The sequence below is a fragment of the Dermacentor albipictus genome, chromosome 7, assembly GCF_038994185.2.
Source record: "Dermacentor albipictus isolate Rhodes 1998 colony chromosome 7, USDA_Dalb.pri_finalv2, whole genome shotgun sequence".
NCBI lineage: Eukaryota > Metazoa > Arthropoda > Arachnida > Ixodida > Ixodidae > Dermacentor > Dermacentor albipictus.
This window is the reverse complement of record NC_091827.1, coordinates 109,691,762-109,714,484: the sequence shown is the minus strand read 5'-3', so window position 1 is coordinate 109,714,484 and position 22,723 is coordinate 109,691,762. Positions and strand designations below refer to the sequence as shown.

The 22,723-nt window shown below is 45.1% G+C and overlaps 2 protein-coding genes across 6 annotated transcripts in view; both read right to left on the bottom strand.

The window, feature by feature from the left end:
• LOC139047577 (uncharacterized) overlaps positions 1-15,304 on the bottom strand; it is a 216,372-nt gene extending 201,068 nt beyond the window's left edge. For 3 of the 5 annotated variants that reach the window (XM_070521434.1, XM_070521431.1, XM_070521433.1), the window contains exons 1-3: positions 15,218-15,303; positions 3,594-3,800; positions 2,264-2,379 (exon numbers count right to left, since the gene is read on the bottom strand). In XM_070521434.1, the coding sequence (XP_070377535.1) occupies positions 2,264-2,379; positions 3,594-3,800; positions 15,218-15,232 (338 nt within the window). In that variant the 5' untranslated portion in view covers positions 15,233-15,303. Of the gene's footprint in view, positions 1-2,263; positions 2,380-3,593; positions 3,801-15,217 lie in introns of all 5 variants that reach the window. The other 2 variants (XM_070521432.1, XM_070521430.1) reach the window with 2 other exon arrangements.
• A 904-nt stretch (positions 15,305-16,208) lies between these two features.
• LOC139047893 (uncharacterized) overlaps positions 16,209-22,723 on the bottom strand; it is a 149,408-nt gene continuing 142,893 nt past the window's right edge. The window contains exons 5-6 of the mRNA XM_070522068.1: positions 17,543-17,749; positions 16,209-16,328 (exon numbers count right to left, since the gene is read on the bottom strand). Of these exons, the coding sequence (XP_070378169.1) occupies positions 16,209-16,328; positions 17,543-17,749 (327 nt within the window). The remainder of the gene's footprint in view (positions 16,329-17,542; positions 17,750-22,723) is intronic.

Below are 22,723 nucleotides of genomic sequence, written 5' to 3'. Positions count from 1 at the left end.
CCCGAGGTATGGAATGTACCATGGTTTCGACACAATTACAGCCTACAGTCCTTAACAAATAATGCACCGACTGTACTAAAGTAATATAAGCACACAGCTACGCTAAATAAAAAAAGGTTTGCATGATTACTTTCTTTGTTTATAGCGACATTTTTGTACATTACATTTAAGTGTAAAATGTCATTTTTTTGCGTACGTGCGGTGTGTAAAGTTTCATGCGTATAAAGCCTTCTGTGCATATATCATGTGAGTGCTACTGCCATGTAAGGGACCCTGGGCCTCCGTCAAGCTGCTGTGACAGACCCGCCGCGGTTGCTCAGAGGCTATGGTGTTAGGCTGCTGAGCACAAGGTCGCGCGATTGAATCCCGGCCGCGGCGGCCACATTTCGATGAGGGCGAAATGCGAAAACACCCGTGTACTTAGATTTAGGTGGACATTAAAGAACCCCAGTTGGTCGAAATTTCCGGAGTCCTCCACTACGGCGTGCCTCATAATTTTTTTTCTTTATTACCGGCTTGGCAAGGACATACAAATATTGTCAAATAAAACCGAATGTTATAACGTCTAGTCGTTACTAAGACTGACGTGTCATGTTAAAATGGCTTCATCGAAGCCAAACTGTCCAACACTGAAAGCCAATTTGGCGGATCACTTAGCAGTTTCAACACTTCGCTTGTATAACTAACATTCTCAGTAAAATAATACCTTGCTGGCCTTGCATCAACATCAGCATTGCGTACAGCCATACGAGTTCGCCACACACTTTGCATACACAATATCATCAACATGTCCACCGGCACAGCGTCAGGTTCAGCACATGGCAAAAACCTATCACTGCGTTCGGAATACGGCGTGCCTCATAATCAGAAAGTGGTTTTGGCACGGAAAACCCCATTATTTTTTTTAATTAGGCTGCTGTGACAGCTTTTAGCCACGGTGTCGTTCCAGTTTCTTTTGTTTCTGGTAAATAAAATTGATTGATTGATTGATTGATTGGCGTCATCATTACGCAAGGCATGCGTTTGCGCTTCTTTTTGGGAGGATAACTACTTGGGAAAGTCGTCGACGATCTGCTCATACGTGACTTAATTCGGTTGGTACAGATGACGATCGCTACGTGAAAACTGTGCGTGACTGCGGCGACCCAGTTGTAATGTTTCCAGCTGTTGTATAATGAGGGAGTCTGCAGCGTATACCTTAAATTGACTGATCATGTTTTCCTTCGTTTTGTCCTACAATTCATCAAATATGTGCATTAGGTAGAAGCAAAATGCCTGACCGGTGAAGTAGTCATTGAAGTTGGCGACTATATCCTGTTCCAACCATGATGCAGCGAATGCATGGCACTCGAGGAGGCGAAACCAGTCCACCACGGGCTCATCGTGCGCTGATCCGGTGTACTTGAGTATGTCTAAGGCCTGCGGTGATGCGGTCATGATGCTGGTCGGTGTCGGTGATGGAGCTGTGCGCTCTGCGTTCACGCCGTGGTAATGCGTACTGGCATGATGATGTGAGGCCGATGAGGTGGCTGCCAGGTCTTTATCCTGTCGACTTGTGTGACGCGAGCAGAAGGTTAGAGACGGAGTCATACATGGTTGCCCGAACACTGGCTTTATTCTTCGTCTACCTCTTTTTCTTCTAGTGCACCGTACCGTCTTCGTGAGGTCCGTTACACGCACGCATATATATATATATATATATATATATATATATATATATATATATATGTGTGTGTGTGTGTGTGTGTGTGTGTGTGTGTGTGAGGGGGAAAGCTGCCCTTCCCGTGAAAAAGTGAAAATTTACAACCAATAGGCGGTGGAAGATCCTCGGCATTTCTACGAACAGCAAGCGCACCTCCTTCGGGGGCTGCATTCGGATTCTAGGGTGGGGACCAGTGCACCGTCGGTGTTAAGGAGAGAAGTGATAGGGAGGTGTTGTCGAGGTGTTCGCTATGTTACTGCGAGGTAGTCGGCGAAGTTGTGCTGTATTTCACCTTGTGGCAAAGTCAGCGCGCTGACGGCGAACCCTCGTAGTCCCATCTCGCGGCATCGGCACTGGTGGTAAAGGGACGCCATACCGCGAGCTGTATGGGAGCGCCTCACGTATTAAGGAGCGACACATAGTAACATACAATATCTCCTATGCGGCATGCTTCAGGATGCATGACATCGGAACACAGCAGTGAATGGTGAACTACTCAATGTTTATGCTATAGTCCCAGTGAATTTCTGCGGCCTGCGCATCAGCCTCTACCATACTTACGCCTTATAAAATCCAGTATCTCTCTTCTTTGGATTAGTGTTCTGTTGGAACTTCGTAAGTACAGTAATGACAGATCCAGTTCTTACGTGGAAGATGTCGTAGTGCTGGTAGTGGTACTGGAAAGTAAATGAACACTTCAAACATGTCGTTATCGTGCTGATGCTGTGTGGGTTAAAATTTGGCATACAATTTTCTGAAAACATAACGAGTGTAACAGGAGACTCAGGGATATATCAAGCCCTGCTGGTATCTTATTTTCTATAAATATACATATCCTTCTAATGGCACCGACATTGCGAAAATATGTAATGCGCATTTAATAACATTTTATTGGAACACCGAGTTTCTTAGTTCAATCTATTGCTCATGTTTGATTGATGGCGCTGCATGCTAGAAGTTTTCTTTTTTTTACATCAACAAATAGGGAAAAGCGTCTTTCTCTTTGGTATCAAGTGTGCCCTCATGTTTGAAGAAAGAGTGTCGTTGAGCTCCACAAGGGCAGAAAAGAGGAAAGGAGCCAGCTATTTCACTGCTTATCTGCCTATTTCTTAATCTATCAGCAAAATTGGTACAAACTTCAGTACCATAATTGTTTTTTGACAGTAATATTCATTCGCTGTACAGAGAAACCAATGATGAAAGGCCATTTACCACCGTCACCACTGAAATGCGGTGCTCAGTTGTGTGTGACTGTGGCTAATTGCAACAGCCTCAGAAAACCTGTAACGCCATCAAATTATCTCGTTTTGTCGAGTGTATCTTATGTGATAGTTCTGACTCGGCACTTCTGCGTAAAATGAAGTCGCTGAGAGCTAGGAACGCAGTAGAAAACTAATCAACCACGAACTTTGTAATCTACGTGTTTTGTGAAAAATAAGAAAGAAGCGATGGCCAGCCGCAGATTTGTGGAGCCATCAGCACTGGTCTTTATGAAAGTGCACCTGACTCCTAGATTACTTCCAAGGTGACGAATTGTTACTGCTGCACAACACATCGAAATGTAAACGAATGCCTGCTCACGAAGTGTTGGCAGTGTTGTATGCGAAATGGCCGGCTATGAAAGAATCACTTGTATTCTCAATGCAACGCCAGCAAATGTTGTTCATTACATTCTGTTCATAGTTGGGCCTTACCGGATCTTCCAGAACTGACGTGGTCATACGGTGTGCTAACTGGAGTAGGATAGGAGTGAGGCCACCTAAAGGTATCAATGCTTGCCGCCATGTTAAATAACAGTGGTGTCATATAGAATTCTTATAAGCGACGTCTACTGTGTAAACAATGCATCAGAAGAAGCAGCAGAAGGAGAATAGCGATTTCGCTCACTTACCTCGCCATACTGATCCGGAACAAACAGCTGATCCAACAAGCTGGGGTTCGAACTCTTATTGTGGGCGCTGCTCCACGCCACCCAATGGATTTCCAGGGTTTCCACTTTGTGCCAGTTTGTCTGGCCGAAAAGTATGGTGTTCGAAACTTCTTTCACCTCGTACGGGTTGGCGTTGTCGGACTTCACATGAAGGTTATTAATATATCCCTGGAAATTGGTAAATAAAGCAATCAATCTGGTAGTCACAGGTGAATGTGGACAAGTTTAAAGATTAGCGTAAACTATATGTTTCAGCCAACAGAGAAAATTCCAAGTCCAACGCACAATTTTAAATCTATGCGAAGTGAAAGTTTCGATAAGCGCTTAATCAAGTGCTAAAACTTTGTTCCTTTCGTTCCTGAGTCCATGCCGTAAAAGAAACCGGCGCTTGCGCATTCTACTTATGCAACCGCGCTAGGCACTGCCTTAACAGGTAGCGGTAATCTTAAAAGAGTTTGTTGTGGTTGGCACAGAGTAAGGGCATGTGTGAGTGTGGCCCGGTGGTCAAAGGATCGGACAGATGTAATGGGGGGCCGGGTTCGATCCCACCAACGGGGACGTAATTGTTCTCCTCTTTTGAAGCGTGAGCAGTCCGGCAACTCGGCAGGAGCATGTAGCATCCACGTAAAGGAAAGTCCAGGAGAGTTCGCAAAAAAAGCTTCGCTTTAAACTTTGCTCTATGACTTTAATTTTAGTTATGATAGACACGTTTTTTTATTCTTTTACCTGAGTTCAGGGATTCCTCGTTAACTACGAGCAAATCGCTGTGTTTTGAAGGAGTATGGTATTTATTGTAAGCTTACACGTGAGAATCAAGATAAAGACTCCTCCGACTTCTCTCTAACGAAACATTTTGCGTAAGATCTTCCTCTATTAGATTGCACTTCAATAGACATTGCTTTGGTATATACAAATCGCATTCAGTCAAATAAGGCTTCATCATGTACTCTGTCTTTTACAGGTCAACAGTGCAATAGTCGTTGCTAGTTCATTAAGAGCGACGTTCGGTGGACAATCTGTTAGGCATGCAACAATGTTTAAGCTTCTAAAAAGCGTTACCAGCCAGAAGGAACGTATTTACAGCAAAGTTGTTTATGCGGACGCTGTGCCGTCGATGTCGGACTTCGCTAAACCTATAGTCATCAGCAATGGCTCGAGCGCTGTCGTCTTCCGCAGCTGGCTCGTTGGCGCCCCTCAGCGCAACCGCGCAAACAACGCTCTCGCCACTGCTCGCACTTTCACCGTCGTCTTTCAGACCTAAATCCGTTGCCGCTCGCCATCCGAGCGTAAAATTTCTCTTCTGACGTCATTATGGAGAGGCTCCGTTTACGGGAGTATGAGCCATTGCTTAAGGGGGTATGAGCCATTCATTGTCTTACGTGACGGGGAGATTTAAATTTGAAGCAATTTAATATTGAAGAATCGCAAGCGGCAATGACGGGCGGTTGGTGCTAACCACCGAGCAAACTCGAGACATCGAACGCAAGCGACAACGGCGGACTGCGGCCATACCATCAGTGACGTCGTTCACTCCGTCGCTGCTGAACGTGTATGGAGCCTCATTAAGGAACACAAAGACGCCAATTGTCCAACCACCGCCAATTGTCCAACGAATACAGCCAATCATCAAAACGATTGCCGCGCCCACATCTCCAGTGGTGGGTCTTGCGCCTAATATACGGAAATTTGGATTAGTGGTTCCGCCCATTCTATCCCAGCCACAACTGTGGGAATGCAATGAGCGACAGCGAGAGTTGGCTCGTGAACGGGGTCGTTGTCGTAGGGCCTGCCTGACGCGCAAAGAAAAAAAAACAGTGGTAAAACCGCAAAAAAGGGAGAGCACTACTGAAGTGTGCTCACCACGCCAAGCAGGCAACAGCGAAAATGAGGCGAAAGAATAGTGAAATAAAACATATACAATATTCACTGCTTGCAAAGTTTGGCTTGCATGGTGCAACACTGCGTGTAACTAATACATGTTCGGCCATCTTCACGAACCGAAAAGGGCGACAATATTTTTAGCCAATCCAATGTACGTGACGAGAGACTGGGCGCCACAACATCAGTAAAAGGACGATGACGGCAATGGCATGAAGTCTCATTCTATGCCCTCCTGCGCCAGGCCCTAAAACATGTTTCGTTATGGCTCAGACCCGTCCCATAGGTGGTGCTAACACAGCTGATCAATGAGCCTGCAGCTACGAGGGAAAAAAATGCAGAAACTTCGCATGCTGTCGCTGATATAATTTTGTGATTAAGTGAAGCCACGCACGCGAAGTGATGTGGTTAAATTTTGTATGAATCGTGGGTCTCCTTTCTCAGTCTGTGGATTACTGGAAATTAGCATTGCGCAAATACCCTCGCTGGTTCTTTTAAAACGCCACAGGCGTCCTAGGAATGACCCTTATACATCAGCGCCGTATGCACAAAGATATAATTGATGTTTATCGAATGTTGCAGGTTGTTTCCGCCCCAGTTGTGTTGTAACGTTTGCATATCATCGGCTCCACGTTAGGCGCACCGCTAGCTATACATTTTCCTTTCTTTGAAGAGCGTGCTTTTTTTTCTTTTAAGATCATGCCTCTTTCTTTGCGTGTATTCGTTGTCTGATATCGATACCCATCTGGGACCTTAGCGCTTCTGAGCTTTCTTTCCCGATGCGTGAGGCTCTGTCAGCATCGTTCCCTATGACGCTGTCTGGTGGATCACTGTTCGGTGGTTCGTCCCATTTTTTTAGTCTGGTGTTAAGAGTAATTTGCATTCGCGTGTTCGTTTAGCCGCGAAGCTCACCTTCAAATTTAAATCATTTAGCAAGACGTTGCCTCCTTGTGACATGGGTGACAGCAATCGTGCCTGTTTTCGACAGCCAAAGTCTGCCTTCTATCTGATGCGGTTCCGACAGCATTCCTTCAACTTGTTTTCGTCGAAAGAAGCAGGGCAGAACTTATCAGGCACTAGCTGCTAATAGCTGCGCAGTCTCCTCCCCATCAGTAGCTCATGAAGGCTGAGACCGCTATTGATAATCGTCGTGCTGTAACTCAAAGGAGACAGACAGGGCTGATCTAATGTTTTAGGAGACGTTTCATAAGCCTTTACTAGTGTTCCTAGATGCATTTTAGCTTGAAGAAAACGGATGCTGCTGCTGAGATATTTACGCGGTGGTGTGAATGAAATGCTTCGATTTCTAGCCCAACAAGCAGAACACTGTTGCGCGTAACAAGCACTCTAGGTATTTTATGCCGGTGAAGTTCCTTATTGAAGCTGTCTGCTCCAGCTCAGTCATAAAAGATCAGTAAGAGGAAGAAGAGGGGGATGAAGAAGTTAGAACAAAATGGCGGACGACACCCATTTCACTGAAGTTATGTCGGTTATACTGCCGTCCTAGTTAGGAACGCTACATTTGGGCGCAGCCGTCGAAGCGAACATGTGGGTGACTTTCTTCGTTGACCCAAAGTCACGACCGGACATATCCTTTAACCATTACCAAGTGCAAAGTGAGGGAGCCAAAGATCTTGCCTGGGATTACCGGCCAACCTCGTTGAAGTGGTGCTGGAGAGAGCTTCTATGAGCCGCGAAGAACTTCTGTAGGCGGGATTCGTTAAAGTGTATCTACAGCTGCCAGAGCTTGCGGACTTGGTCCTGGAGCCTTCACAAAGACGTTAAGCAGAAAACATCGCCAGAGGTGAGCCTTATTTTGAACGTCATCGAGCAACAGCAACGACAGATGACGCATCAGAGTGAACTTATGTCAACTCTGCTCAGGTTGTATGACCCCGAACGGAACATTGTGAAACCAGATATACCCGAGGAAAGCTCCGCGAGTCCCAACTACTGGCTTTGGTTTCACGAATATGCATGTGAGATGTATGGGTGGCTCTCTCACGATGATAAGATTCAGAATACGCGTCGACACGTCGGGGCCACCGCTAGAAAGTGGTATGAAAGGCTGTTTTTGGATAAGCTATCAGCTTACTGGAGCAGTTCGAAAAGAAATTTTTTACCGGCCTTAAATCAAAACCTTGTTGAAATTTGAGAGGTGGTTCTACGCATTACATACCTCTGTGGTTCATTAGTAGAGCACCTACTCGAAAAACGCCGTATTTTTTTACACAAGGGCTATCAGTAGATATACTAAACCAACTTCACGTAAAAGCACCAGTGACATTTAAAAACCTTCTGCAGTACTTACAATTTTTGTTACCAACAAAGGAATTGACACAAGAACTAGAGGCCTATAGAACAAAAGATATTCCTAATTCAACTAAGCTGAACGTAAAAGATGACTTCAACGCCTATCAACAAAGGGTTCCTGCAACCAGCCCAACATTTAGCCTAAAAGAAAGTTCGTATTCCCTTACTGACTGTGTCGAGGGGAGTAGTCAACATGCCACACCAAAGGATCTGACTACACGTCGGTTGTTGCCAAAGAAACAAGTCAGTGTCGATGAAAAGCCTCAAATGTATTTATACGTGTACGTAGAGCCCACTTGCTTGCTTCACGTCCCTGTCAAGGTCGATAAAATTGAAATGAAAGCCCTCCTAGGCCGTGGAGTCTCTTATTCCATAATAAATAAGAGTCTAGTCCATGTCATCCGCCTGCATAGTCGCAGGGCCCTGCATGTCCATGCATACGATGGAACTGTGAGCTCACGTAATGAGTGGTCGAGTGTAATTCTTGAATGTCAAGGTCACAGCATTCATACAGACGTATTAGTGTTGCCGGATGTAAGTTATGCCTTTCTCTTGTCCCGCCCTGATATGAAAAAGTTAAAGATGAAGATCTACTGGAACGACAACGTCTTGACTGAAGACATCTTAACAAGAAAGAACATGCTAGATGTACCTGAACACCGAAAATAAATTTGCTGTGAGGACGACATACAAACGGCGTTCCATGAGCTTTTCTGCAAAGGGAACTACCCACCAGCGTTAAAATCTCATGCGGTATTTTTCGACCTCGCTTAGGTCGCTTAGAACCCTTTTCGTATGCCTCCAGGTTTCTGCCCCGTACGTGAGTACTGGTAAGACAGAGCTCTTATAAGCTTTTCTCTTGAGGGATAATGGCAACCTGCTGTTCATGATCTCATAATGCCTGCCAAATGCGCCCCAGCCCATTCTTATTCTTCTGATTATTTCAGTCTCATGATCCGGATCCGCAGTCGCTACCTGTCCTAAGTAGATATATTCCCTTACCACTTCTAGTGCCTCACTACCTATAGTAAACTGCTGTTCTCTTCCGAGACTGTTAAACATTACTTTAGTTTTCTGCAGATTATTTTTAGACCCACCATTCGGCGTTGCCTTTCCAGGTCAGTGAGCATGAATTGCAGTTGGTCCCCTGAGTTACTAAGCAAGGCAATATCATCAGTGAATCGCAAGTTACTAAGGTATTCTCCATTAACTCGTATTCCCAATTCTCATCTTATCTTATCCCCAATACATGTTGGACGCGCCTACATGTCTCCGAAGTTTCTGGAAAGTTATCGATGCTTCTATCCGCTGCCTGTTGTTGCCGAACCTTGTGTTATCTGATTTCATCGCCTGACGCCAATGGTGTTGAACTTTGTGGAAGGCACGCGGATCCCAACGATTAGCCTGGAACATTCGACGACTGCTGTATAAAAGCCGACGCGCTTGACCCGGTGATCAGATTTTCGACGATCGCCGACTCTGCCGACCATATATATATATATATATATATATATATATATATATATATATATATATATATATATATATATATATAGATATATCATCAGAAAATATATCATCAGAAATTAGGATATATATATATATATATATATATATATATATATATATATATATATATATACACAGGTTATACCAATGAACTGTCATTCACCAATAGAGCAATACAATACTAAGACAATTTAGGGCATATCGTTTCCAATACAGTGGTGTAGCTGCCAGTAATGTTTTCGTTATTGATATTTAATTAGGCCATTGTAATCAATTATCTAACTCGGGGCGTACTGTCCTAATTATCAAAGTGTCAATGATGCATTTGTAGGCACAGCCAAGGGACATTCCACTGCGGTATTTTCAGCGACGTACTATGTGCTTACAGTTTTTTTACGATTGGTAAATAAATCCTTCGAAATATGGAGAATGTGACTGCGCTCCCTCCAGCATCATAAAGCAGCGCTCTCGAATATGCTACCTCTGAGCTAGCCAGAACAAAATAAAGTACATAAAGGAAAACATAATCAAGCTACTGCCTTATTTGCCGCGCCCGGGCCGAAGTAATACGTCGTGCTTGGTGTTAGTTGGAAGTAAGCTCTGATAGCTTTCGTCATAGTGTAGGTAAAGTGCACGGATGCCTTTTTCTCCACCAGAAAACCTATCACGAGAAAATCGAATTGACAGCTTCAGTGCAAATGTTTCAATGTGCGTTTTATTTCGTCGCAGTAACCATGTGTTCCCTTAATGATCAGAAAGAAAGATGATCCTTGCCTTCGGAACTGCAAACAGTAACCAGCGGAAGTCCAGAAATATGTATCAGTCATGGAAGTGTTGTGGCAGACCAGTTGCATAGACTATCATCAGAAATTAGGAAAACCTGAGACTAACCGGAAGCTTCAAGAAACAACAGCGGATGATTCCATATTTGATCCCTAGCCTAAGCACGGGTGTACTACGAAATGATGATGATGATGATGATGATGATGATGATTTATGACTTCAAACCCTTATGCTATCGTGCGGGACGTGGCCACCCAGGTACCAATTTCCTGGTAAACTGTTCGTAGGATTCTAAATGACGGCTCTTCAACCTTACCACCTTAACCGGCACCAATGCTTGAAAGATAGGGCCTTGTAAAATAGCCGATTTCTCCAATGGGGTCCAAACAAAAGCTGATGAGTCACCGCACTTTTTCTGCAACATCACGTGCACAAACGAAGCCAATTTTTGCAGAAACGCCCAGGTAAATTTCCATATTGTAGACTATTGGAAGGACTCACATCCGCACTCTCTAATGCAAAATCATCACCAGTACCAGGGGTCGCTGAACGTGTGGTTTGGTATTTACGCCCGTGCTATAATCAGTCCCATCTTATTCGATCACACATTGAATGGAGAGCGTTATGTGGACGAAATCCTTGAAGGAGTGGTTGATGTCCTTGTCATCGAAGTCCCGCTGTCACATCTTCCGCTTCTGTGGCATAAGCAAGCGCAGCAGCTGAGCACGAAACTGGCTGGATTCGACTTTTCATGTGCCATGGATTGGAAGGCACGGGCCTGGAAATTGCCCGGCTAGGTCACCTGGCGTTTTGGGGTTAGTGAAAGATCGTGCCTTCATGATCACGACGGACGTCAGAAAAGCTCAAGGCAAATATGACGGATGCCTGCCATAGAATTCAAGCGTTGTTCCTCAAGAACCCTACTGCAGATGTGACAAAGCGGACTCAGGCTGCGTAGCTGCAGAAGGACACCTATTCGAACACGTGCTCTAGACAGCAGCAGGTGTTCAAAGGGGCTTACGAATTCGTAGATAATAAGGACACATTGAAATTTGATGTTTTTTTTCGTATTTCTTGTGCAGGCATGCCCATTGCCAGTTCGTCTCATTTAGAAGTGGTATATTTTCTTTCCTGAACGCATCAGTTTTGCCTTTTCTGTACACATGCATCGCTTCTCTGTCTGTTTGCTTCACTTTTTTTGCCACGAACATCTTTTTGCAGCTCGCATACACTTTGATGAAAAATAAAGCCGTCACTTAAATTTGGCTTTCGTCCTAAGCAATTTTCTGAGGCGAAATATCGCTCCGCGCGCTCTATTTCAGTGTGGTGCGAGTAAAGCCGGGATCTTGAAACATTTCATTTTTTATTCAGTTGCTTTTGGCGTTTTGTGCGTAGTCAAAGCGGCGCTTCGGTAGCGTTATCGAGGGGCCTTTGTTATCAATTTCATCAGACGGTCTTGAGAGACGGATAATAAGCGAGCAGGAGAAATGAGAGGAAGTAATAGCTGCGAAACTCGAAACCTGCCGTTGGTGTTCCTTCCGTACCATTATCAAGGTGATGCTCTGTCTCTTCGGGTCATCGACAGGCAATGCAGTTGCTTTAAATCAGCTTATTGAAGGGCGCTGTTTTAAGATATGGTTTGGAGGGCAGTCACGTGCAAGTTTTCATATTCCATGAGGTTTCACATCCAGTCGGGAAAAATTGAATGCAATTAGTACTTCAATGAAAACATCGCAGTGAGATGTTAATTGGGGGTACCTACAAGTATCTCACTGACAATTCCATAATTAGGGCAGTGCTTCTCTAGTTAGAGAATTATATGCAGTTACCGAAATAAATCGCAGTATCAAAAATATTGCTCGTGGTAGGACTAACGCTACTGCTCTTCTTTTAAGCCTTGGTGCATGACAGTTTTATAATTAACTCAGTAACTGAAATCAGGCCAGGCCGGAGTCATTCGAAATTAAAATCAACAGCAATCATGCGCAGCAGCCCTTCTACTCAGACTCATAGGAAAAGGAAAAAAAACAGAGAGAGGCTGCAGTTTCGCCGGAAAAGCGAAGCAGTATTAGTGATAGGCATGTATATGACATTTACACGAAGGAAGATTTCACCACCGAGAGACGCCAAATTCTTGGTGGTGCGAGATGACTCAGGCTGTGAAATTGAACCGTCTCCTACTATGAGGTCTTGTAAATTGATGTTACGAATGATGTTTATTTACAGGGTGAAACGGTGAAACGAAGTCCGAGAGGGAAGCTACAGGCCAAGCCCAGCCGGCGCAGAGTACCGCGAGATCACGCGCGCACACTCTACTTCTGCTTTCTCTGCCTGAGCCGCGCAGTGCTGCGACAATACATATATATATATATATATATATATATATATATATGTGTGTGTGTGTGTGTGTGTGTGTGTGTGTGTGTGTGCGTGTGTGTGTGCGTGTGTGTGTGTGCGCGACGCGAGCACGAAGTTGCGGACGGAGACAAACATGGTCGCCCGAACTCTGCCTTTATTCTTCGTCTACCTCTTTCGTTTCAAGTGCACCGTACCGTCTTTGTGCGTTACACGCTTCCCCTCTCCCGTCAGAGTGCGAGCAACAAGTAACATGCGAGGGAACTAGGCGATGCTGATAAGTGAATAATAAAGACACGCAGTTAGCGTAATGTCCCGCGATAGTTTCGTAACCATATCGGCTTCATAGAAAAGTGCAGCTGTCCGACCACCTCTACAATAGCTCTGATGGGCGAGGCTGGCTGTAGCGTACCGGGCGACATATGAGTGCCCCGCACATGAATACCACTGGTGTGCCAATGTGCCATTGTCGCAAATGAATGAGCCAGGTGCACCACCTGGCGTCGGTAGAGCAGCTTATGGTTGAGTACCTTGGTGACTGACTGGTACATTATGTGGCCTACACTCGTGTCACGTCTGTTATTTGTCAAGTTCTTTTGACCACTTGTCGCACCTGGTAGACATGTGCTGCTGCTCGGTTCAAAGCTTGTTGGACTATCTTACTCGAAAACGGTCCGTATCCTTTGCATCATATTGTTTAGAGTCGCCGATGAAGTTCCCGGCGTAGGCAGTCTTGATCGTTGCCAAAGTCGTCTTCGACGGCACGTATTTCTGGGAAAATGTTGTATTCGTTCAGTCCTGCTTGGGTTGTGTTGGCTTGCGCGTTGAATTCTTTCTTGTCGTAGTATCTGTGCTTTCGGTATCGCTGTTTGTTATGCTTTCGGCGCCGAGACGGCCGCAGTGACATGATAGATGGGCGCATCGCTAATTACACAATGCGTGATGCTGCTTTGTGTGTGCGACGCATCGGCACTGGCAGCGTCTTGTTAAGGTGTAATACGGAGAAGGAGGCTTGAAAGTCGCGAAGCAGCTAGATGTATAGATGTATATGGGTCTAACTTGTCTTCGTCTTGAAAGGTATGTTCGTTGGTGCTAGTACTTGAATTCTGATTTCGTCTTTGCAGTAAGCAAACTGGCTTCGTTTCATCAGAATAAGTAACTCTAGAATGGGGTGTTGTTTGACAGCCGTCAAAGTGTCACGTGACGAGACACCCGATGGCGAGCCGCGCGTTCAAGAAAGACAATGGTACGAGCGCGTCAAATGTCCATAGCGTATATCATGAAGATGGTTAACCGCTTAGACCAACAGATAATATATTCCTCAAATACAGACTAAACCGCCCAGATAAATTTTACGAACATAGAAAACTAGAAACAATCTACTTCTCATCCGAGTGTGTTAAGGATTATTTGACATGCCTTGCTCAGCTAGAACTCTCCAATCACACAAAACATACTACACGAAAACCCGAGGTATGGAATGTACCATGGTTTCGACACAATTACAGCCTACAGTCCTTAACAAATAATGCACCGACTGTACTAAAGTAATATAAGCACACAGCTACGCTAAATAAAAAAAGGTTTGCATGATTACTTTCTTTGTTTATAGCGACATTTTTGTACATTACATTTAAGTGTAAAATGTCATTTTTTTGCGTACGTGCGGTGTGTAAAGTTTCATGCGTATAAAGCCTTCTGTGCATATATCATGTGAGTGCTACTGCCATGTAAGGGACCCTGGGCCTCCGTCAAGCTGCTGTGACAGACCCGCCGCGGTTGCTCAGAGGCTATGGTGTTAGGCTGCTGAGCACAAGGTCGCGCGATTGAATCCCGGCCGCGGCGGCCACATTTCGATGGGGGCGAAATGCGAAAACACCCGTGTACTTAGATTTAGGTGGACATTAAAGAACCCCAGTTGGTCGAAATTTCCGGAGTCCTCCACTACGGCGTGCCTCATAATTTTTTTTCTTTATTACCGGCTTGGCAAGGACATACAAATATTGTCAAATAAAACCGAATGTTATAACGTCTAGTCGTTACTAAGACTGACGTGTCATGTTAAAATGGCTTCATCGAAGCCAAACTGTCCAACACTGAAAGCCAATTTGGCGGATCACTTAGCAGTTTCAACACTTCGCTTGTATAACTAACATTCTCAGTAAAATAATACCTTGCTGGCCTTGCATCAACATCAGCATTGCGTACAGCCATACGAGTTCGCCACACACTTTGCATACACAATATCATCAACATGTCCACCGGCACAGCGTCAGGTTCAGCACATGGCAAAAACCTATCACTGCGTTCGGAATACGGCGTGCCTCATAATCAGAAAGTGGTTTTGGCACGGAAAACCCCATTATTTTTTTTAATTAGGCTGCTGTGACAGCTTTTAGCCACGGTGTCGTTCCAGTTTCTTTTGTTTCTGGTAAATAAAATTGATTGATTGATTGATTGATTGGCGTCATCATTACGCAAGGCATGCGTTTGCGCTTCTTTTTGGGAGGATAACTACTTGGGAAAGTCGTCGACGATCTGCTCATACGTGACTTAATTCGGTTGGTACAGATGACGATCGCTACGTGAAAACTGTGCGTGACTGCGGCGACCCAGTTGTAATGTTTCCAGCTGTTGTATAATGAGGGAGTCTGCAGCGTATACCTTAAATTGACTGATCATGTTTTCCTTCGTTTTGTCCTACAATTCATCAAATATGTGCATTAGGTAGAAGCAAAATGCCTGACCGGTGACGTAGTCATTGAAGTTGGCGACTATATCCTGTTCCAACCATGATGCAGCGAATGCATGGCACTCGAGGAGGCGAAACCAGTCCACCACGGGCTCATCGTGCGCTGATCCGGTGTACTTGAGTATGTCTAAGGCCTGCGGTGATGCGGTCATGATGCTGGTCGGTGTCGGTGATGGAGCTGTGCGCTCTGCGTTCACGCCGTGGTAATGCGTACTGGCATGATGATGTGAGGCCGATGAGGTGGCTGCCAGGTCTTTATCCTGTCGACTTGTGTGACGCGAGCAGAAGGTTAGAGACGGAGTCATACATGGTTGCCCGAACACTGGCTTTATTCTTCGTCTACCTCTTTTTCTTCTAGTGCACCGTACCGTCTTCGTGAGGTCCGTTACACGCACGCATATATATATATATATATATATATATATATATATATATGTGTGTGTGTGTGTGTGTGTGTGTGTGTGTGTGTGTGTGTGTGTGTGTGTGTGTGAGGGGGAAAGCTGCCCTTCCCGTGAAAAAGTGAAAATTTACAACCAATAGGCGGTGGAAGATCCTCGGCATTTCTACGAACAGCAAGCGCACCTCCTTCGGGGGCTGCATTCGGATTCTAGGGTGGGGACCAGTGCACCGTCGGTGTTAAGGAGAGAAGTGATAGGGAGGTGTTGTCGAGGTGTTCGCTATGTTACTGCGAGGTAGTCGGCGAAGTTGTGCTGTATTTCACCTTGTGGCAAAGTCAGCGCGCTGACGGCGAACCCTCGTAGTCCCATCTCGCGGCATCGGCACTGGTGGTAAAGGGACGCCATACCGCGAGCTGTATGGGAGCGCCTCACGTATTAAGGAGCGACACATAGTAACATACAATATCTCCTATGCGGCATGCTTCAGGATGCATGACATCGGAACACAGCAGTGAATGGTGAACTACTCAATGTTTATGCTATAGTCCCAGTGAATTTCTGCGGCCTGCGCATCAGCCTCTACCATACTTACGCCTTATAAAATCCAGTATCTCTCTTCTTTGGATTAGTGTTCTGTTGGAACTTCGTAAGTACAGTAATGACAGATCCAGTTCTTACGTGGAAGATGTCGTAGTGCTGGTAGTGGTACTGGAAAGTAAATGAACACTTCAAACATGTCGTTATCGTGCTGATGCTGTGTGGGTTAAAATTTGGCATACAATTTTCTGAAAACATAACGAGTGTAACAGGAGACTCAGGGATATATCAAGCCCTGCTGGTATCTTATTTTCTATAAATATACATATCCTTCTAATGGCACCGACATTGCGAAAATATGTAATGCGCATTTAATAACATTTTATTGGAACACCGAGTTTCTTAGTTCAATCTATTGCTCATGTTTGATTGATGGCGCTGCATGCTAGAAGTTTTCTTTTTTTTACATCAACAAATAGGGAAAAGCGTCTTTCTCTTTGGTATCAAGTGTGCCCTCATGTTTGAAGAAAGAGTGTCGTTGAGCTCCACAAGGGCAGAAAAGAGGAAAGGAGCCAGCTATTTCACTGCTTATCTGCCTATTTCTTAATCTATCAGCAAAATTGGTACAAACTTCAGTACCATAATTGTTTTTTGACAGTAATATTCATTCGCTGTACAGAGAAACCAATGATGAAAGGCCATTTACCACCGTCACCACTGAAATGCGGTGCTCAGTTGTGTGTGACTGTGGCTAATTGCAACAGCCTCAGAAAACCTGTAACGCCATCAAATTATCTCGTTTTGTCGAGTGTATCTTATGTGATAGTTCTGACTCGGCACTTCTGCGTAAAATGAAGTCGCTGAGAGCTAGGAACGCAGTAGAAAACTAATCAACCACGAACTTTGTAATCTACGTGTTTTGTGAAAAATAAGAAAGAAGCGATGGCCAGCCGCGGATTTGTGGAGCCATCAGCACTGGTCTTTATGAAAGTGCACCTGACTCCTAGATTACTTCCAAGGTGACGAATTGTTACTGCTGCACAACACATCGAAATGTAAACGAATGCCTGCTCACGAAGTGTTGGCAGTGTTGTATGCGAAATGGCCGGCTATGAAAGAATCACTTGTATTCTCAATGCAACGCCAGCAAATGTTGTTCATTACATTCTGTTCATAGTTGGGCCTTACCGGATCTTCCAGAACTGACGTGGTCATACGGTGTGCTAACTGGAGTAGGATAGGAGTGAGGCCACCTAAAGGTATCAATGCTTGCCGCCATGTTAAATAACAGTGGTGTCATATAGAATTCTTATAAGCGACGTCTACTGTGTAAACAATGCATCAGAAGAAGCAGCAGAAGGAGAATAGCGATTTCGCTCACTTACCTCGCCATACTGATCCGGAACAAACAGCTGATCCAACAAGCTGGGGTTCGAACTCTTATTGTGGGCGCTGCTCCACGCCACCCAATGGATTTCCAGGGTTTCCACTTTGTGCCAGTTTGTCTGGCCGAAAAGTATGGTGTTCGAAACTTCTTTCACCTCGTACGGGTTGGCGTTGTCGGACTTCACATGAAGGTTATTAATATATCCCTGGAAATTGGTAAATAAAGCAATCAATCTGGTAGTCACAGGTGAATGTGGACAAGTTTAAAGATTAGCGTAAACTATATGTTTCAGCCAACAGAGAAAATTCCAAGTCCAACGCACAATTTTAAATCTATGCGAAGTGAAAGTTTCGATAAGCGCTTAATCAAGTGCTAAAACTTTGTTCCTTTCGTTCCTGAGTCCATGCCGTAAAAGAAACCGGCGCTTGCGCATTCTACTTATGCAACCGCGCTAGGCACTGCCTTAACAGGTAGCGGAAATCTTAAAAGAGTTTGTTGTGGTTGGCACAGAGTAAGGGCATGTGTGAGTGTGGCCCGGTGGTCAAAGGATCGGACAGATGTAATGGGGGGCCGGGTTCGATCCCACCAACGGGGACGTAATTGTTCTCCTCTTTTGAAGCGTGAGCAGTCCGGCAACTCGGCAGGAGCATGTAGCATCCACGTAAAGGAAAGTCCAGGAGAGTTCGCAAAAAAAGCTTCGCTTTAAACTTTGCTCTATGACTTTAATTTTAGTTATGATAGACACGTTTTTTTATTCTTTTACCTGAGTTCAGGGATTCCTCGTTAACTACGAGCAAATCGCTGTGTTTTGAAGGAGTATGGTATTTATTGTAAGCTTACACGTGAGAATCAAGATAAAGACTCCTCCGACTTCTCTCTAACGAAACATTTTGCGTAAGATCTTCCTCTATTAGATTGCACTTCAATAGACATTGCTTTGGTATATACAAATCGCATTCAGTCAAATAAGGCTTCATCATGTACTCTGTCTTTTACAGGTCAACAGTGCAATAGTCGTTGCTAGTTCATTAAGAGCGACGTTCGGTGGACAATCTGTTAGGCATGCAACAATGTTTAAGCTTCTAAAAAGCGTTACCAGCCAGAAGGAACGTATTTACAGCAAAGTTGTTTATGCGGACGCTGTGCCGTCGATGTCGGACTTCGCTAAACCTATAGTCATCAGCAATGGCTCGAGCGCTGTCGTCTTCCGCAGCTGGCTCGTTGGCGCCCCTCAGCGCAACCGCGCAAACAACGCTCTCGCCACTGCTCGCACTTTCACCGTCGTCTTTCAGACCTAAATCCGTTGCCGCTCGCCATCCGAGCGTAAAATTTCTCTTCTGACGTCATTATGGAGAGGCTCCGTTTACGGGAGTATGAGCCATTGCTTAAGGGGGTATGAGCCATTCATTGTCTTACGTGACGGGGAGATTTAAATTTGAAGCAATTTAATATTGAAGAATCGCAAGCGGCAATGACGGGCGGTTGGTGCTAACCACCGAGCAAACTCGAGACATCGAACGCAAGCGACAACGGCGGACTGCGGCCATACCATCAGTGACGTCGTTCACTCCGTCGCTGCTGAACGTGTATGGAGCCTCATTAAGGAACACAAAGACGCCAATTGTCCAACCACCGCCAATTGTCCAACGAATACAGCCAATCATCAAAACGATTGCCGCGCCCACATCTCCAGTGGTGGGTCTTGCGCCTAATATACGGAAATTTGGATTAGTGGTTCCGCCCATTCTATCCCAGCCACAACTGTGGGAATGCAATGAGCGACAGCGAGAGTTGGCTCGTGAACGGGGTCGTTGTCGTAGGGCCTGCCTGACGCGCAAAGAAAAAAAAACAGTGGTAAAACCGCAAAAAAGGGAGAGCACTACTGAAGTGTGCTCACCACGCCAAGCAGGCAACAGCGAAAATGAGGCGAAAGAATAGTGAAATAAAACATATACAATATTCACTGCTTGCAAAGTTTGGCTTGCATGGTGCAACACTGCGTGTAACTAATACATGTTCGGCCATCTTCACGAACCGAAAAGGGCGACAATATTTTTAGCCAATCCAATGTACGTGACGAGAGACTGGGCGCCACAACATCAGTAAAAGGACGATGACGGCAATGGCATGAAGTCTCATTCTATGCCCTCCTGCGCCAGGCCCTAAAACATGTTTCGTTATGGCTCAGACCCGTCCCATAGGTGGTGCTAACACAGCTGATCAATGAGCCTGCAGCTACGAGGGAAAAAAATGCAGAAACTTCGCATGCTGTCGCTGATATAATTTTGTGATTAAGTGAAGCCACGCACGCGAAGTGATGTGGTTAAATTTTGTATGAATCGTGGGTCTCCTTTCTCAGTCTGTGGATTACTGGAAATTAGCATTGCGCAAATACCCTCGCTGGTTCTTTTAAAACGCCACAGGCGTCCTAGGAATGACCCTTATACATCAGCGCCGTATGCACAAAGATATAATTGATGTTTATCGAATGTTGCAGGTTGTTTCCGCCCCAGTTGTGTTGTAACGTTTGCATATCATCGGCTCCACGTTAGGCGCACCGCTAGCTATACATTTTCCTTTCTTTGAAGAGCGTGCTTTTTTTTCTTTTAAGATCATGCCTCTTTCTTTGCGTGTATTCGTTGTCTGATATCGATACCCATCTGGGACCTTAGCGCTTCTGAGCTTTCTTTCCCGATGCGTGAGGCTCTGTCAGCATCGTTCCCTATGACGCTGTCTGGTGGATCACTGTTCGGTGGTTCGTCCCATTTTTTTAGTCTGGTGTTAAGAGTAATTTGCATTCGCGTGTTCGTTTAGCCGCGAAGCTCACCTTCAAATTTAAATCATTTAGCAAGACGTTGCCTCCTTGTGACATGGGTGACAGCAATCGTGCCTGTTTTCGACAGCCAAAGTCTGCCTTCTATCTGATGCGGTTCCGACAGCATTCCTTCAACTTGTTTTCGTCGAAAGAAGCAGGGCAGAACTTATCAGGCACTAGCTGCTAATAGCTGCGCAGTCTCCTCCCCATCAGTAGCTCATGAAGGCTGAGACCGCTATTGATAATCGTCGTGCTGTAACTCAAAGGAGACAGACAGGGCTGATCTAATGTTTTAGGAGACGTTTCATAAGCCTTTACTAGTGTTCCTAGATGCATTTTAGCTTGAAGAAAACGGATGCTGCTGCTGAGATATTTACGCGGTGGTGTGAATGAAATGCTTCGATTTCTAGCCCAACAAGCAGAACACTGTTGCGCGTAACAAGCACTCTAGGTATTTTATGCCGGTGAAGTTCCTTATTGAAGCTGTCTGCTCCAGCTCAGTCATAAAAGATCAGTAAGAGGAAGAAGAGGGGGATGAAGAAGTTAGAACAAAATGGCGGACGACACCCATTTCACTGAAGTTATGTCGGTTATACTGCCGTCCTAGTTAGGAACGCTACATTTGGGCGCAGCCGTCGAAGCGAACATGTGGGTGACTTTCTTCGTTGACCCAAAGTCACGACCGGACATATCCTTTAACCATTACCAAGTGCAAAGTGAGGGAGCCAAAGATCTTGCCTGGGATTACCGGCCAACCTCGTTGAAGTGGTGCTGGAGAGAGCTTCTATGAGCCGCGAAGAACTTCTGTAGGCGGGATTCGTTAAAGTGTATCTACAGCTGCCAGAGCTTGCGGACTTGGTCCTGGAGCCTTCACAAAGACGTTAAGCAGAAAACATCGCCAGAGGTGAGCCTTATTTTGAACGTCATCGAGCAACAGCAACGACAGATGACGCATCAGAGTGAACTTATGTCAACTCTGCTCAGGTTGTATGACCCCGAACGGAACATTGTGAAACCAGATATACCCGAGGAAAGCTCCGCGAGTCCCAACTACTGGCTTTGGTTTCACGAATATGCATGTGAGATGTATGGGTGGCTCTCTCACGATGATAAGATTCAGAATACGCGTCGACACGTCGGGGCCACCGCTAGAAAGTGGTATGAAAGGCTGTTTTTGGATAAGCTATCAGCTTACTGGAGCAGTTCGAAAAGAAATTTTTTACCGGCCTTAAATCAAAACCTTGTTGAAATTTGAGAGGTGGTTCTACGCATTACATACCTCTGTGGTTCATTAGTAGAGCACCTACTCGAAAAACGCCGTATTTTTTTACACAAGGGCTATCAGTAGATATACTAAACCAACTTCACGTAAAAGCACCAGTGACATTTAAAAACCTTCTGCAGTACTTACAATTTTTGTTACCAACAAAGGAATTGACACAAGAACTAGAGGCCTATAGAACAAAAGATATTCCTAATTCAACTAAGCTGAACGTAAAAGATGACTTCAACGCCTATCAACAAAGGGTTCCTGCAACCAGCCCAACATTTAGCCTAAAAGAAAGTTCGTATTCCCTTACTGACTGTGTCGAGGGGAGTAGTCAACATGCCACACCAAAGGATCTGACTACACGTCGGTTGTTGCCAAAGAAACAAGTCAGTGTCGATGAAAAGCCTCAAATGTATTTATACGTGTACGTAGAGCCCACTTGCTTGCTTCACGTCCCTGTCAAGGTCGATAAAATTGAAATGAAAGCCCTCCTAGGCCGTGGAGTCTCTTATTCCATAATAAATAAGAGTCTAGTCCATGTCATCCGCCTGCATAGTCGCAGGGCCCTGCATGTCCATGCATACGATGGAACTGTGAGCTCACGTAATGAGTGGTCGAGTGTAATTCTTGAATGTCAAGGTCACAGCATTCATACAGACGTATTAGTGTTGCCGGATGTAAGTTATGCCTTTCTCTTGTCCCGCCCTGATATGAAAAAGTTAAAGATGAAGATCTACTGGAACGACAACGTCTTGACTGAAGACATCTTAACAAGAAAGAACATGCTAGATGTACCTGAACACCGAAAATAAATTTGCTGTGAGGACGACATACAAACGGCGTTCCATGAGCTTTTCTGCAAAGGGAACTACCCACCAGCGTTAAAATCTCATGCGGTATTTTTCGACCTCGCTTAGGTAGCAGCGGCTAGAACTCCGTATATGTCACGAGAAAAGAAGATACGGCTGAAAGCAGAGCTACAAGCCCCATGTTGGACACTGGAATCATTCTGCCGTCAGTGTCATGAAAACGGAACTTTCCGCATTTGCATAGATTACCGAGCTCTTAATCACCAAACTGAGCTGATACCTTAC